This window comes from Epinephelus fuscoguttatus, linkage group LG5 (genome assembly GCF_011397635.1).
Source record: "Epinephelus fuscoguttatus linkage group LG5, E.fuscoguttatus.final_Chr_v1".
Lineage (NCBI taxonomy): Eukaryota > Metazoa > Chordata > Actinopteri > Perciformes > Serranidae > Epinephelus > Epinephelus fuscoguttatus.
Genome location: NC_064756.1, coordinates 39,292,146 through 39,307,857, shown reverse-complemented (window position 1 = coordinate 39,307,857; position 15,712 = coordinate 39,292,146). Strand labels below are relative to the sequence as shown.

Here is a 15,712-nt window from a genome sequence, read left to right as displayed (position 1 = left end):
CGTGGTCACAATGCACCCTGCCCTCAGAAACAGGACCACCCTCCAGCTGCCACCCTCTCTCAGTGGTGAGACTCTCTTCTTTATTTAAACTTTACTTACAGTTGTCTCACAGATGATTATCTCATTTGTCTTCAGCAGCTGCTCCTGACGCACCAACATCAAATATTTAATGTCACTGTTCAGCACTAACAGCTCTGTGTTCACTCTGCAGGCACAAAAGGTGGACGGCTGCCCAAGAGAGGAGCACCCTTGCCCCTGCCCTCTTCTTACTGCCAGCAAGAGAGAGCCAGGAAGAGGAGACCCAGCCTGCCCTGGGCTCCTCAATTTATGAGGACATGCCGCTGCTGGAGGGAGATGAGGAGGATGAGAAGCCCAGTGCTGGCCTAACTGGGGCTTTTGCTGCACTTCTATTGCTACTACCTCTGCCCCAGCCGCCACTATGTGGCCACCACCTCCACAGCTTCATCTTCATCTCTTCCAAAAACCACTGCCTAGAACAGGAAGAGGCTGCAGGAGGCACAGGCAGAGGCAGCAAAGTGATGACAGACTCTAAGGGTCAGAGCCCCCTTCCATCATTCGCTGCAGCCATTGTGGCCAGCGAAAGGTGAAGGAGACAGGCCACAAGCTGCTGACAAAAAACAATGGGCAGAGGGTGAGTTGTTGTCCGGTGGCAGCAAAAAACAAAAGCCCAGAGGAGTGGCTGGCCTCCCTGGACTGAATAGTATTTGTACATACTTCATGTAAATAGTACCTGTGTGTGTGTGTGTGTGTGTGTATTAATATATATTATACATATATATATCTATTATATATTTCTGACCATTTGCACTATGCTGGCACACTTACTGGCCACACTACTGCACTTTCCTGCACTATGTATGCACCAACATATTTATCCTACCGCCTCTGTATCTGAGCTACAGAGTGTTCACGTCATACCTCCAGCTGTTTATTGTGATGCAGCTGCTGCACTTTGTTCTCCTGTTCATAGTGTATTTATCTTTGTCCCCCCCCCCCCGCCCCCCCCACTCTTAATGTGGACATCTGTACATCACTCTGCACTTTACTGATTTTTGCACTTGTGGTTTGAAGCCATAGTTCATGTTGTGTCAGAGCTGTGTGCAGCAGAGTCGTTTGTACTGTGATTGACTGTCATATGCATGTGTAAAGAGGTTCCGAGTTGAACTGTCTGTGACTTTCACACTTTGAGCCTGTTTGTTCAACATGTTGCACTGCCACTCTGAACTCTGTTTGGAGTTTGAAAATGTGTGTGTGTCACTGACTGACTACACACTGTGAAACTATATAGTGTCATGTCTTTAAATGTGATTCTGGATATTGATAGGTTCCCTGAAGGCCTCACCAGTCCTCAATGGTAGTAGTAGTCCCAGGGTGCCTGAATGCATCAACCTGGTCCCACTTATGGTGAAAGTACCTGTAAAGGTGTAGTTTACACCACTGGGGGGCCCCCCAGAAGATCAGGCCCCAGCTTTCTCAAGGAGACCAATCTTCACTGTGTCGTTCCTATTTTAGTACAGATGTTGTATATATAGTCAGTGCATAGGAGAAGACACGCTAACTGGAACCACCAATGGCAGTGTTCCACATTATTCCCCCAACTGGAACTGAGCAATCAGCAACAGAGTAGACCCATGGGAGGGACATCGTAACTGGAACTAGCTAGGATAAGTGGACACTTGTTGAGTTGATTCAAGTCTGGGATGATGGTGGATTTGTAGATAGTGTATTCAGATTACAGCTTGTCGTTAAGATTTTGTCACTTGTCTCATTTACAAAACAATTTTTATCTCACATAATATGAAGTAGCCTACTTCATTCATGGTTCTGATGATGTTGCTTGTAATTAAGAGCTGCCTCTTTCACATTAACGTACTCGTGGCTTGATAGGAAAACCCAGAGTTGACTGAACTGAGGCTTGTACTATGAAGCAGGATTTGGTGTTAGTGAGGTAACTTCGGGGTTAACTCTGGGTTTTCAGTACTACAAAGCTGGTTCTCTTTTTACCAGGATAAATCACTATGGTAACTTATGCTGAACAGCTAACTTACTCTGGAGCAGGTTAACTTTGGGTCCATGTCATTGGTTCGACAGCCCATTGGTCCGACATCCCATTAGTCCGACAGTCCACGGTGCTGCATGGCTCCCGGCTGGCGTATTTCTACCTTGATGGTGCGCCACGACTGGCTCTGGGTCAGCTGGGAAAGGCTTGAGGCGAAGCAGGCTCACAGCTTATGTGTTTGCCACTTTCCTTTTCATTTTAACCCACACCATGATCTTTTCCTGACCCTAACCAAGTGGTTTTTGTGCCAAAACCTAACCAGACCTCAACCACAGGGCATCATGATGATTTCGTAACGGACTAAAGAACAATGGGTTTAATATGGTCGGAACAATGGGATGTCGGACCAATGGGCTGTCGGACCAATGGGCAGTTCCTGTTAACTTCAGAGTATCAGATCACAGCCTGTTAACACCTGACATAAAATATTTTCTTAGCAGAATAATCCACACACTGTTAATTGGACCCAGTTATTATAAATGTAACATTTCGTTCAGATAGACCTCCTCAGTCATTAACTGCTTTTTCACTCTTTACTTCAGCAGCAGAAACTGTATGGTGTTAAAAATGTTTTGTGACATATTTTGAGTAGTATTATCATCATCCGACCAAACAGCAAATGGTATTTGAATGGTATTTACAATATCGCCAGATTTGCCGTTTTAAGATAAAAGATTGTCAAATACATACCACTCCACTGATATTTTATCTCTTAAACATCAGCTACCATTTGATCTCATATCATATGAAGCAGCCTAATTCGTTCATGGCTCTGATGATGACATTCGCATTTTTTTTTTAATTTTTTTTTTTAACCTTTATTTAACCAGGTAAAGCTTATTGAGATATAGAATCTCTTTTTCAAAAGCGACCTGGCCAAGAGGCAGCAGAATTTTATAGTACAAACAGTAATACAAATAAATAACAATCGTACAATAGATAAAAAATAAAATCATCAGGGATAGATTAAAAGAATTAACAAGCCCACCCCTTTTACATGAACGCGCTGGAGGCGGGATAGCAAAACCCAGAGTTGACTAAACCAGTTGATAACCAGCTTCGTAGTACCGGTTATCCAGGGCCCTATTTCAGAAAGCAGGCTCAACAAGCTCTGAGCCTGATCCCTGTCTCCGAATTGACTGAGTCTGAGCTGGGAAACTCTTGAGTTTTTGGTTCCAGAACAGCTGATCAGAATCAACTCAATCAACTCTGAATATGTTCACCCTGAGGGAAGCGCGTTCACGATGAGCACCAAAAGACATCATCAGTGGAGTGCAGATGATATGATTTTCAGTGGCAGAAAGTGGAGTTAAAAGCAGAGTCACTTATTTCATGTGTCTTTTTGTTGCAATCATATAAAACTGTTCTGAGAGCATATTTCTTGAACTGCGCTCTACCATGTGTGCACCAGAATCAACTGGAGCAAGATTATGAAGGACACATTGAAAGAGTGTTGGAGTGACACTGCCCAGTCATTAGAAGAAAATGTTGCCATTGTATGTTTCTGCAAACCACAGACACATTTCTATGTATATCTCATCAAAATTTCTAAAGTGCCTAAAGTATATGAGCTGACTTTGTCATCGGGAGGTGGAGTCCCCTGCTTTGTCACCTAGGGCAGGATGCCTGCCAAGCTGCAAACCACTGTTAGAGACTAACAACAAAACCAGTTCTGATATTCATTGCTGTTTCCTGCAGCTTTTCAGCCTCCAGTAATGAGTGTTTTTTATCGACCCATCATTGATTTTCCACTAGGGATAGTGCAACAAAAAGTGGATGTTTGCTACAGAGACATCGCTCCGTTTCCTGATGGGACTTTGAGATCAAATTGGGCAGTATTTGGCCCGTGGGCTAAATTGAGTTTGACACCCCTGTGCTGGATAACAACTGGCAAATGTAACATGCCTGCGGTTTGCAGAGAGGCACAATGCCAACATTTTTTCCTGGTGATTGGGTTGCTAAAGCAAGAACCAAACAGGAGATCCAAACACTGTATTAAAAGCTCCCAGAAGTTGTAATTGTGCAACATTTCAAACTAACAGAGAAATTTTTGTCAGGCATTTTTAAATCAGCATTACACGGTACAACAAGCACTATTTAGAGGCCATTTACACATACACAGTGATTTTGATAAACGGAGACATCTTCCTTCGTTTGTGCCCTTCGTTTACACGCAAACGGAGATTTCTCCTTTGAAAACGAGTCTTTCTAAAAACTCCGGCCAGAGTGGAGATTTTGGAAAACTCCGGTTGCGCGTTTGCATGTAAACTGAGATAAACGGAGTCATAGGCAGTCGATGTCACAGTATGCGCCGGAACTTTCGCCTGGGTCAAAAGTGCAACCTATGTTGCTATGGTGACAATGGATACATGGAAGGCTTGAGCTTCTCGTTACACTGCCACCTACAGGTTTGGCATGCTCTTGTGTATATATACACGGGTAAGTGTAAACGAAGATCTTTTTGAAAATGGAGACGGTGAAATGTCCGTTTATGGAAATAGCCGGTCACGTGTAAATGGCCTCTTAGACACAAACACATTAATCTCTCAGGTGATTGTGATCTGCTTGATTGAGAGTCAATCCACTCTCAGGTTGAGGCAATCAGATCTGAATGGCGCTCTCTGACACTCCCACATAAGGGGACAGAACATGTCTCCATGAAAAGGAACAAGAGACAAGAAAAGCAATGCTGTACAAGGATATACTGGATACAATGCATTCACATCAAAAATATATCAAAAATCATCATTAATAAAAACCACTAATCATAAAAAAAAATCCTATATAGAAAAACACAAGGAAAAAGTAGAAAAAAAATAGAAAGAAGAACAGGAAACAATAATAGAAAACAGCAAGTTCATTTTGGCCAGAATTTGTGTTGGGAAAGAAAAGAATTCCTACTATCCTACTAAGAAAAATGTTTTATCTTTTTCCAAGATATATCCAATCACAAAAAAAGATTTAAGATCAAACTCTAAGTTTAAACCTTCAGCTGAAAGGGTATTAAGGGTGAAGATGTAGAATGGCTCTCTTTGTAAATGCATATTGTTGATGTCACCCCCTCTCCTGGGTGTTTTCACATGTTTGATGGCAGCGTATGTCAGTCAGTACATTTACATGACATTAGAGAAAATTGATTTATTATGTTAGTCTGATTAAAACTGGATGAGTGAGGGTAAAATGGAGCGTGAGATAGATCGGCGGTTTGACACGGCATCTGCATGATGCAGGCGCTATGCTTGACTGTCGTGGTGAAGAAAGAGCTGGGCCGGAAGGCAAAGTTTTTGATTTACTGGTCCATCTACATCCCAACACTAACCTATTGTCAGGAGCTCTGGGTAATGATTGAAAGAATGAGGTTGTGGATACAAGCAGTCAAAATGAGTTTTCCTCGGAAGGGTGGCTGGGCTCAGCATTTAGAGATAGGGTAGGGAGCTCGGACATCTGGAGGGAGCTCAGAGTAGAGCCGCTGCTCCTTCGTATCAAAAGGGGTCAGTTGAGGTGGTTTGGGCTTCTGATTAAGATGCCTCCTGAACACCTCCCGTTAGAGGCCCCCGGGCAGACCAAGAACATGTTGGAGGGATTACATATCTCATGTGGCCTGGGAATGCCTTGGGATCCTCCACGAGGGGCTGGAAAGTGTTGCTGAGGAGAGGGACGTCTGGAAAACTTTGCTCAGCTTTGCTGCCCCTGCAACCAGGCTTCGGATAAGCGGTTGAAAATGGATGGATGGAATACTGTATGCTTGTCTATCAGTTTTCTATAAGGATTTGTTGCCAATTTGTCTTAATCTCTGATGATCAGAATGTCCAGAAAATTAATTTGGGAGGAATCATCAATCAATTGACCGTAAATTTCAAATGATGACTGCTTGCATTTGGTTGCTAAATAAATACAGTATTTTCTACTAACCAAACTGTTTGTTTCACATGAAAGATTACTAAAATAATTAATTTAGAACTACAGGTGTTGACTTCCAGCTTTCATTTGTTTGTTGTTGTGTTATGTCATCAATAACTTGTTAACATTTTATCAAAGTTTACAGCTGCTTTAACAGTCAGGTAGTCTAAATTTGTAGCCAACTATTATTGGATTAAGCGTCATAAAATTTAGTTCAGACATTTATGATCTCCTCAGGATAAACAGTGTCAGCCTCATAGAGCCACCAACATGGCTGTGTACTCTGTGTATTCGTGTCTTTGAATACTTTTGCATGATGCATGACATATTTTTGAGGGTGTAATGCACTAGATTTTCTCACTAAACATGCTACCAAGTTCAGCTGACTAAAAAAGCAATATGTTGTCAACCACAGTGTGGTGTTGAATAAGGATCTGAAACCCAACTTGCCAACTTTGAGTTTGAAGTAGGCTGATTAAAATGTACCGTACTATGTATCCTTCTGAGATGATTCTGAACTGCTGAGTCAAAAAGACAAAGCTTTCTTCAAGTCCTTCAAGAGACAGATAAGTCTCTCTCTCTCTCTTTCTCTTTTACACACACACACACACACACACACACACACAGACAAACAGAGGCTACTGTATGCTCCCCTCTGGTAGAAGTCCACTCTCTCTGAACACAGCATTGACGTTTGGTATGAGTTTGGTGCTGTAGCTCAGCAGTCGGCCGTCATAAATCAGCTCGTCTGCTGTCAGCTCAGTTTGTCTTGAAGCTCTGCACAGACAGAGAGCAGAGAAATTAGGGTTACACGCTAAACATAAGCACCATAGAATCAGATTTAGTTGCTGGCCTATATCTTTAGATGGGCTAACTAATGGTGTGCAGCTCTCTGAGGAAATTTTGAGGGTGTAACTGTGATGTTAGTTAGATTTTGTAGAATTGAGTGGTGCAGGGATGTTTGTACGCCAACACATTAGCTGGTGTCACCCTGGTTCCCTCATCAGAGAGTTTATGGGATTTTCCCATTGGATTTTGGATTATTGCAGAAAATAAGCTCTGGGGCAAACAAACGTTTCTCAGTGGGTAATTTACTAGTGATTTTTACGTCATAAAACAAAACATAAAAGTCTCTTAAACCTGTGTTAACCACAGACCTTATTTCAGTCATCTAACTAAAAACCCATTCAAAAAACCCACTGACTTACAGATAAGGGAACCAGGAGTGCTAAAATGCTAACCCATTTACAGGTTTTAGGACTCATTCCTAGGGCACTAATAAAGTCAAACTTCCTTTCCCACTCCAACCTTTGAGTTTGTGTTAATCCCATTCGCACGGCTTTGAACTAAACATCTCAAATTGTCAGACCTTAATGAGTTCAACAAAATACACAGAAAAACCTCAGATTCCATGTCTTGTCCTATTATTATCATGGTCCTCAATTAAATGCATCAGCGGCAACGAGGCACAGCTTAAAAACACTTAAAAAATGAAACTGCGACTCTAGACTGCTAGGTCTGTTTGATAAATCCATTTAACGAGAAAGCCTTATTATTTGAAAACACATTGATATAAATATGCTTTCACAGGGTTTGTGACCTGAACTTCCTTTTATTTGTAAGTCAGCTCTGAAAACCTATTCATATCAGCCCAGTCACTGCCAGTCGCTGCAAACCACCAATGTTACATTTGCATCTTTCATTAGTACCACACCATTCTCGGAACCCATCAGCTGTATTCGGCGTCTGACTTCCGGCAGACGGCGATACAGCCTCTGGGGGTAGACCCCCGATTTTTTTTGCCTTCTGGTTTGATTTGGGCAGAGGAGGAGAATTTCTGTTTCCGACTTCTGTTTCCTCCCACGCTCATTGTTTACAGTCCGACTAGAAACTGGAGACGCGACAATGGAGTTGGAGTTGAGAGAGGATATTTACAACCATATCCTATCACAAGTAGCTAGTTTTCATTCTGTGAACAGTTTAAAGCCACTGCAGCGGCTGTGTTTAAAATATTTGCTTGAGAAACGGGATGTTTTAGCTTGCTTGCCGACAGGTTTTGGCAAAAGTTTGATTAACCAAGTGTGGCCAACAGCTTGCTCACTTTTGGCAAGACAAGATGCTCGTTGGCCTGAGGATGCCATCGTGCTGATTGTCAGTCCGCTTGTTTCCATTATGGAAGAGCAGGTGAAGCACCTCAACAATATAGGCATACTGGCAGCGTATGCCTCCAAAAGAAGAAACACAGACGAAGACATAGCGAAGGGTCAGGTGTTTATTGTTTTCGGTTCCCCCGAGACCTTCGTGGGTTCTGACAAGTGGAGGAAAGTGTTGCAGAGTGACATTTTCCGAAAACGTCTGGTGGGGATGGCTGTGGATGAGGTCCATACTGTTGTTCAGTGGTAAGTCTCATGTCTATAAGTTAATAGTTCGGTCAAAAAGTGATTATCCATCTGAACTTCTCAAGTGCTCAAATTATCTTATTAACTACAACTGTAGTATGCAAAGGCATTCTCTTAGCTTTCTTGATTTTTGTTTAACTTATTAGATTCTGTCTAATACTGGCTTGTTTACCTTAATGTTGTTTAAGTTTTAAACTGTTTATAAATTGTTTTAAGCATTTTAAAACAATTTAAGAATTTTACCATTTTTATTTTTCTAAGGCAATTCGTAACTTTGTTTTGAAAAGCACTATATGAATAAAGTTTATTATTATTTTTATTGTTATTGTTATTGTTATTGTCATTATAAGATTGTTTGAATTGTTGTTTTTCTTGCAGCTACATAAACCAATGAAAAACAGTGAAATCACATATATATCATTTGATTATAAAGAACACAACCATCAGTCTACCTGGTGTGGTACATCCGTGCTATGTTCCTGTCAACCCAGGAGCAGTCTATCAGTGAGCTCAGCAGTCCGTGGACGCTCGTGGAGAACACAGCTCTGGGGTTGACAATGATCTTGAAGTTGGTGTAACGTGTCTCTGTAATGATGGGTTCTTGGTACAAGTGAGCCAAGATGTTTACCCCGGACACATTCTCCCAGCCGGGACAGCAACTCGGCGGGGGCAGAGTTTGAAAGGTGGGTGGAGGCAGTGAAACGGTGTTGGGGAACACGTTATTCTCAAACATGTAACACTTTTCCTTGCCATATTTCATTTCCAGCAGTGGCACCAGCTCCGACCAACTGATGATTAAAAATACACATTGAAAAAAACAACAACAGTCACACCCATTTACATTTCAAAGCAGTATGTAAACAATTCATGAAGGCTTTATAACAAACAAGAGCATGCTCTAATGAGGTTGAAAGCACATATGAATATACTGTTGCATTTGTGAACCTTTATTATTCCTATGAAGCATCAATAACTACTGTGTTGACTTAAATAATTCGAAGGTAATTACAATCACATAAAGATATTCTGTATTTCTAGTAGTAGTAAAATCTATAAACCATTTTGATATTACATATTTGATTCCAGGCATCATTTCCTGTGGCTAAAGCTCACTTTATCAATAGACACTTGTCTCATTTTAAGTGTCCATCATCTAAAAGAAAGTGCTACCTGTTGACTGATTGAGGCAGTATGAGCTCATCCATATCTTGCAGGGCCACGTATCTGGATTGGTACATGTATCTGTAAAGACAGTCGTTGAGAGCAGGAATCTGGCCGAAGTAGTGGAGGTCACCTGGACCGTGTTTGGGGAGCCAGCCTCGAGATACACTCACAAATTTGGACAGAGACCAAGGAATCACCTCTACAAAACCTGTAGAGAAGACATTGGTAGACACAGGTTAGCAGCTGCAAGGTTTTAGTTCAGCATTTTAGTTACATTCTGGGAAATGACTTTGTATGTACGTTATAATCCGTACAGTTTCCATTGTTAGTGGCAGAGTCTGCCATACCTGTGCTGGAATCAAATTGCCTGCCTACATATGATGGATTCCAAGGGAATGATGTTGCATGTAATTAGTGATACTGTTTGTACATTTTAACTCAGAGCTAAATTTAATTCCTAATGCTAACTCTTCCAGCCCAGTCACCAGAAGAAAATGTTGGCATTGTACATTTATGCAAACCACAGGCACCTTACATTTGTATGGTTCATCTGTGTCTTGTCAGTGTCTCTAAAGTGATTAAGTAGCCTACATGAGCTGACCTTGCTTTCTGGAGATGGACGGGATGGTGGATGACATAAAACCTACGTTAGGCAACTGCCAAGCTGCAGACCAATGTTCAAGATCAACAAAAATCTTTTTTTGTTGTTGTTTTTTAACCAAAACATTGTCGACTTGGTTCATTATCTGGATTGAAGAACTGCAAGATTCAATCATTTTATCCCCATGAGCACTAAACTGAAATTAACAGCTTTCCCGCACTTGGCCACACTCGGCTGCCCAAAGTATTTAGTGTGCCTGCTCTATGAGCCACACAGTGAGGAAGTAGTTTCATACGCAGCTGGTGAACCATTTTGGCCAACTTGCAAAGGAATGAACGATGCCCTGCATTCACCATTGTATCCAGGTATCGTAATACATCAATGTGTTACACAGGCTTTGAATGTCTGAATGAGTGTTATCAGTGGTTATCAGGCTCATGGATATGGGCTAGATGGGGCCTGCTACATCTAATAGCAGGTTCGAAACGCTGTTATCAACTCATTAAATGACCATGTTTATTGTTACGCAGTGACCTCCAGTTGGCGGGAGCAAAGAGGGAAGACAGGTGACGCAGAATAAAGACCAAGAAAAGTCCATGTTTGAATGATGTCTTCATGGTGGATAGGTCAGAAAAACAAGTTTTTCACTAAGGCAAATCATGTCATCAGCTCAATCAGCTCATGTCTCATGTGAAACAGAAAAGTTAACACTGACATATTTTACTTGATATACATTAGTTGGTCATATCATGTTATGTTACAAAACACAACAAACGTACTTATTTTAACCCAAACTATGATCTTTTTCCTAAACCTAACCCTGCAGGAATTGGCACCTAAACCTAATGAAAGTAAAACCTAACAAAAGCGTCTCCCATGACAACTGATAACAGTATATGTGGCAGGCCCCTTCTAACCCATATCTATGAGGCTGATAACCACTGACAAAGACCATTCAATCCAGTGATAACATTTAAAATGGGTTCAGCAGGCAGCTCTGATAAATCCATTGTGTACACACATAAATCCGGTTTAAAGTCAGGAGATTTCTTGATAGGGTTGTGCTGTCAGGGCTTTCATAGTCTTCCAAGTCGTGTTAATATTGGGATCAGTGTCTTTAGACTGGAAAACAACCGATTTCCATTGTTTAAAAAAAAAAAAAAAAAAAAGTTTGTCCAGATAAGAGTTCGAAGGAATGTCCTGACTTCATGGACCTGGAAAGCAGGGCATTTAACAGCTTTTTAATCCTCCTCCTGGGGAGCTGAAGGAAGGAAGTCAATGCAGGAAAAATGGGCATCTGGCTGCTCTGTTCACACAATAGTGCTGAAAGGGAAAACAGTGGATAAGATAACCCCTGCTGTGGCTGCTTGTGCTGTAAAGAGAGAGACACATACTTCACCTTTGTATTTGTAGTAGTCCAGTATGCGCTGCGTTTCAGGGCTGTTGCTGGTCTTATAGATGACAACTCTGTTAACCCCTAGTAAGTGCAGCATTTCCAAACTCTGGACCAGCTACAATAAAACACAAGCATTCGTTGATACTCCAGGGACATGCAGGCACTAAAACTCGAACCAGACTCAGTTTCTCCACTATCAGAGGAAAACAGTAGTAAGAAGCATTAAGGAAACATTCTCTTGACTGTCATGTGTGATGGAAAGCTGCCAGGCATGGAAATAACAGCCAACTGTCTTTAACTGTACCATTTTGTTACTCTGCATTTGTCATGTCTACCTGTCTTGGTCTTCTGTAAAATATTTTCCTAATTTCTGATTTGGTGCTTAATAAACTAAGAAAAATTCTAAATAACTGTAAAATCAGTGTAACATAAAGTTACCTGTAGCACGTTTGTAAAATCAAACATGGTGGAGAGGCAGATGACGAAGTTGTAAGGAAAGGAGTCACTCTGCACCTTCTGGTTCTTCACCTCCAAAAACTCTTTGTCAAGTGTATCTAAGAGTCCACAGAAAAGAACCACAGATACATTTTTACAATCACATTTATGCTTAAAGTACACTACATTTAAATAGGAAGAATTAGAAAAACACCTGAATGAAGCCCTTTGCACACTAAGGGCCGAATTCACAAAGAATGAACTGCGGCCGCTGATAGCACCTTGAATTGCACTTCACTTGCACCCGCAGTTTGCTCCGTCTTAACATCCCTTATCAGTGCATAAACCACACACATCATGCAGCCCGGTTGGTATATTTTAGTACATTCCCTAAAAGACCCACAGTGGGCTGGGTGCTATCAGTCACTGTGGAGCATGACACCAACGAAGAGGAAATTATTGGACCTTGAGCCAGGCTTCTCAGTTGCCGGTAAATCCTTATCTTGCAGTGGCCATAGTACTCCGCCGTATCGTCTGTGACCCCCGTTCAACCCACAACCGGCAGGATTCGCCTTTCGTTTCTGCTGCTGGTTGAAATCTGTACTCACACAGATTTCTTTTGCTCGCACAAAACTATTTTTAGTCGCAAATGCAAGTAAAATGCTCGCACCATAACGGTCGCTGTGGATAGAGACAGAGCGCAATGCGCCATGATCTGAAAGCCACGCCCCCAAAGGGGAAACGAGGCCCACTTTCCCCTTTTTCGCTCATCCGCTGTCATTCTGTCTCCGCAGCCGCGCCTTCAAGTCTCTACGACTGTATTGCTAGCTAGCTAGCTAAAATTATTAGCTATAGCTAGCTAATAATTAGCTAATAATAAGATGGCAAAGGATTATTTTAGCACGCTATGCCTACCAGAGAGGCAACGGTATATTAATAAGCTTAATATTGCTGGTCTACCTCAGTGTCCCTTCTCCTTACCTTGCTCGTCTTGGAGAAAACATGATGTGGAGATTCTTTTTTAAGAAGATGAGCATTGAGCACTGAGCATGCTCAGCCGTCAGCCTGCTCCTACTACCAGCACATGTTGTTGTTTTGAGACATGCCTCTACATGCTGGTAGATTGAGAGAGCGGACAGCTGGAATGGACTGCTTGAATCGCGGAGCGCTGGGTACAATTATAACAGAAGTTGTATTCATACTGTCAATGCTTTAGCTTAACATACATAAATACAGTTAACTGTTACTCTAAAAAATACATTTGGAGGATCTGACAAAGTGTTTGCTGCACACATCTTCCCTGTTGAAGCCTCACATTTTTGGCTGTATCCACTTTTGTCTTCTACAAGGTTCTGTTTTTCTGCTCGGCAGCTGATAAAAGCTAAGCACTGGGTTTTTAGCCTTATTGGCTGTGGACTTAGGGAAAACTCAAAAGGCTGGAAACGGAGGGGGAAACTGTGAGGGGAAAGTGGGCCTCGTTTCCCCTTTGGGGGCGTGGCTTTCAGATTATGACGTGTTGCGCTCTGTCTCCATAACAGCAATGGATAATGACGTTTGCTGGTGGAATGCACTTTCAACTCCATACCAAAGAAGGACCAGCTAACATTAGGCCTACACAGGATTAAGGAACTTGCTGCTTTGATGACCGTTCAACTTTAGGCTATCTGGCAGACAACGGGTGAGTGAAAATGTGTCTTATCATCTCACTGTAAGCAGGCATAGCCAGTGTTTGATTTGTTTTATTAGCGCGGCGTTTCTCAACCACATGACCCCCCCAAAAAAAGTGCATGACGCACATGTTTTTTCCCCATCCGAATAATAACTGTTATATTTGTATAGAAAAAATATCTGTTTCAAAGGCATTATTCGTGCCTGTACGATAATGTATTCGTATTCGGGCACACCCCTAATGTCTAGGCCTTTAGACATGTCATCTGGGCACCATTAAAAAAATGGTCAATCCATCTGGTAGAAGTCGAGATGTTTTAAAAATTAAGTGAAAACTTTGACTTGCTGATGGTGGTGCTAGAGGAGAGAGGTCAACAGGAGTGACAGACTGACATTGCCACAGCAAGAAGCCCTGCTGCTAACATGCTAAAAACCTCATGTGCAGAACCCTTCAGTACCTTTTGAGTCAGATGCAGCAGAGATCACAGTGACATGAGATGCGGTCTCACAGCCCAAGGGGAGAGGACACATGATGTCTGCTGTCCCGTATGCAAAGCCAAAGTGATCACTGTGGGTGGTGCTGACACCTTCAGAGATGCGCAGTTGCTCCTGGCAACGGAGGAGGCAGCGATAGGCAACTGTCTCGCTCCTCAGCACCACTGCAATAATACGAACCTGCCAAGAGAAGAAAAGAATAAGGATGGTATTGCCATGTTATGGGGAGCATGCAAGTTTTTTTATCCTTGTATTTATAAATGTTTTCTATCACACCTTCAGCACTTCTTTCACATTTTGATCTCATATCTATATCACTTTAATTTTGTGAAGAAGGCCTTTGCACACCTAAGCCATTTTTTTTGCCTGAAATTGTTGCACATCTAAAAATAAATACAACCTTACGCTATGTCAATCACGTTTGCACACTGAAGGCCGAATTCACAAAGAATGAACTGCGGCCGCTGATAGCACCTTGAATTGCACTTCACTTGCACCCGCAGTTTGCTCCGTCTTAATGTCCTATTCACAAAGCATATTGCGCTAATGATATACCAGCACAAACACGCCCACAAAGTTTGGCAGCTGAGTGCAGTTTGCCCCTGATTTGCCTCTGATTGCAATTAGCCATATGGCAAAGTATAAATGCTGGCTTTACGCCAAGAACACCATGGCAGAACAATGGCAGACTTTGTTTGTCAAAGTACTGAATACTGTATACCCTCATGTAGTGATGTCTGCTGGTGAGTCAGTCTAACAGTGTCGGATGGATTGAGGCTGTGGATTTGACCAAGTTTGACCACTTTATCACTATTCCCTCTCACTTGTAGCTGTTTTTTCGTTATCTTTTGAATTATTATGAATTATGGAACTGTTTCTGTTCATGTTTGTTTCCCCCTTTTCGTAAAATAAATTATTGAAAGTTGCTTTTCAAGCGCGTGACAGAAGTGCATTTTGAGAACGACCGCAGACTGTCACCTGTTCAATGCATCAGTATCTTCGGATGCCATTAAAGTAGGCTAATAATGATTATAATAATAATGTCAAAATATTATTTACAGACTGATTTAACAGATAATCACTGCTGCCACGATCACTGGAAAGTCTGGGCGAGAGGCTTCCACAGAGGAGCGCCCAGTTTGCACCAGCTTTCTAAAGACGTTATTTACTTCACTCAAACTGCGTGTGGCGCTGGTGTTAGTGAATTAGATGTTGTTTATCAGTGAGGCTCATTTGCATAGAAAGGGGCAATTTTTGCGCCAAATATATGCATATTACCTCATTTCAATACGTGCAAATAACACCGGCGCACCGAGTCGCATTCTGCTTGGCAGCGCAGTTAGCGGAGCATTTCACCCTCTGCGTGTGCTTTGTGAATTAGATGGTATCTGTTTGCTCCATTTTTACCGGTTTAGCGGCCGCAAAAGCCACGCAATCCTTTTGTGAATTCAGCCCTGAGTCCAAAACTTTCATCCGTCTTAAAAGTTTTCATAACAGGTTAAATTCTTCTGCATTTTTCGCATTCGCCAAAAGCCTTTAGAGAATTGTTGTGTCAAAAAATATGTAGCGGTGGG

The 15,712-nt window shown here is 42.0% G+C and overlaps 1 protein-coding gene across 3 annotated transcripts in view; it reads right to left on the bottom strand.

Moving 5' to 3' along the window:
• Positions 1–5,402: 5,402 nt before the first annotated feature.
• The window catches only part of si:zfos-464b6.2 (uncharacterized), a 42,679-nt gene continuing 32,369 nt past the window's right edge, over positions 5,403–15,712 (bottom strand). For all 3 annotated transcript variants that reach the window (XM_049576589.1, XM_049576590.1, XM_049576591.1), the window contains 6 exons: positions 14,102–14,318; positions 11,979–12,094; positions 11,544–11,655; positions 9,550–9,751; positions 8,832–9,167; positions 5,403–6,757 (listed from right to left, as the gene is read on the bottom strand). In XM_049576589.1, coding sequence (XP_049432546.1) covers positions 6,619–6,757; positions 8,832–9,167; positions 9,550–9,751; positions 11,544–11,655; positions 11,979–12,094; positions 14,102–14,318 — 1,122 coding nt within the window. In that variant the 3' untranslated portion in view covers positions 5,403–6,618. The remainder of the gene's footprint in view (positions 6,758–8,831; positions 9,168–9,549; positions 9,752–11,543; positions 11,656–11,978; positions 12,095–14,101; positions 14,319–15,712) is intronic.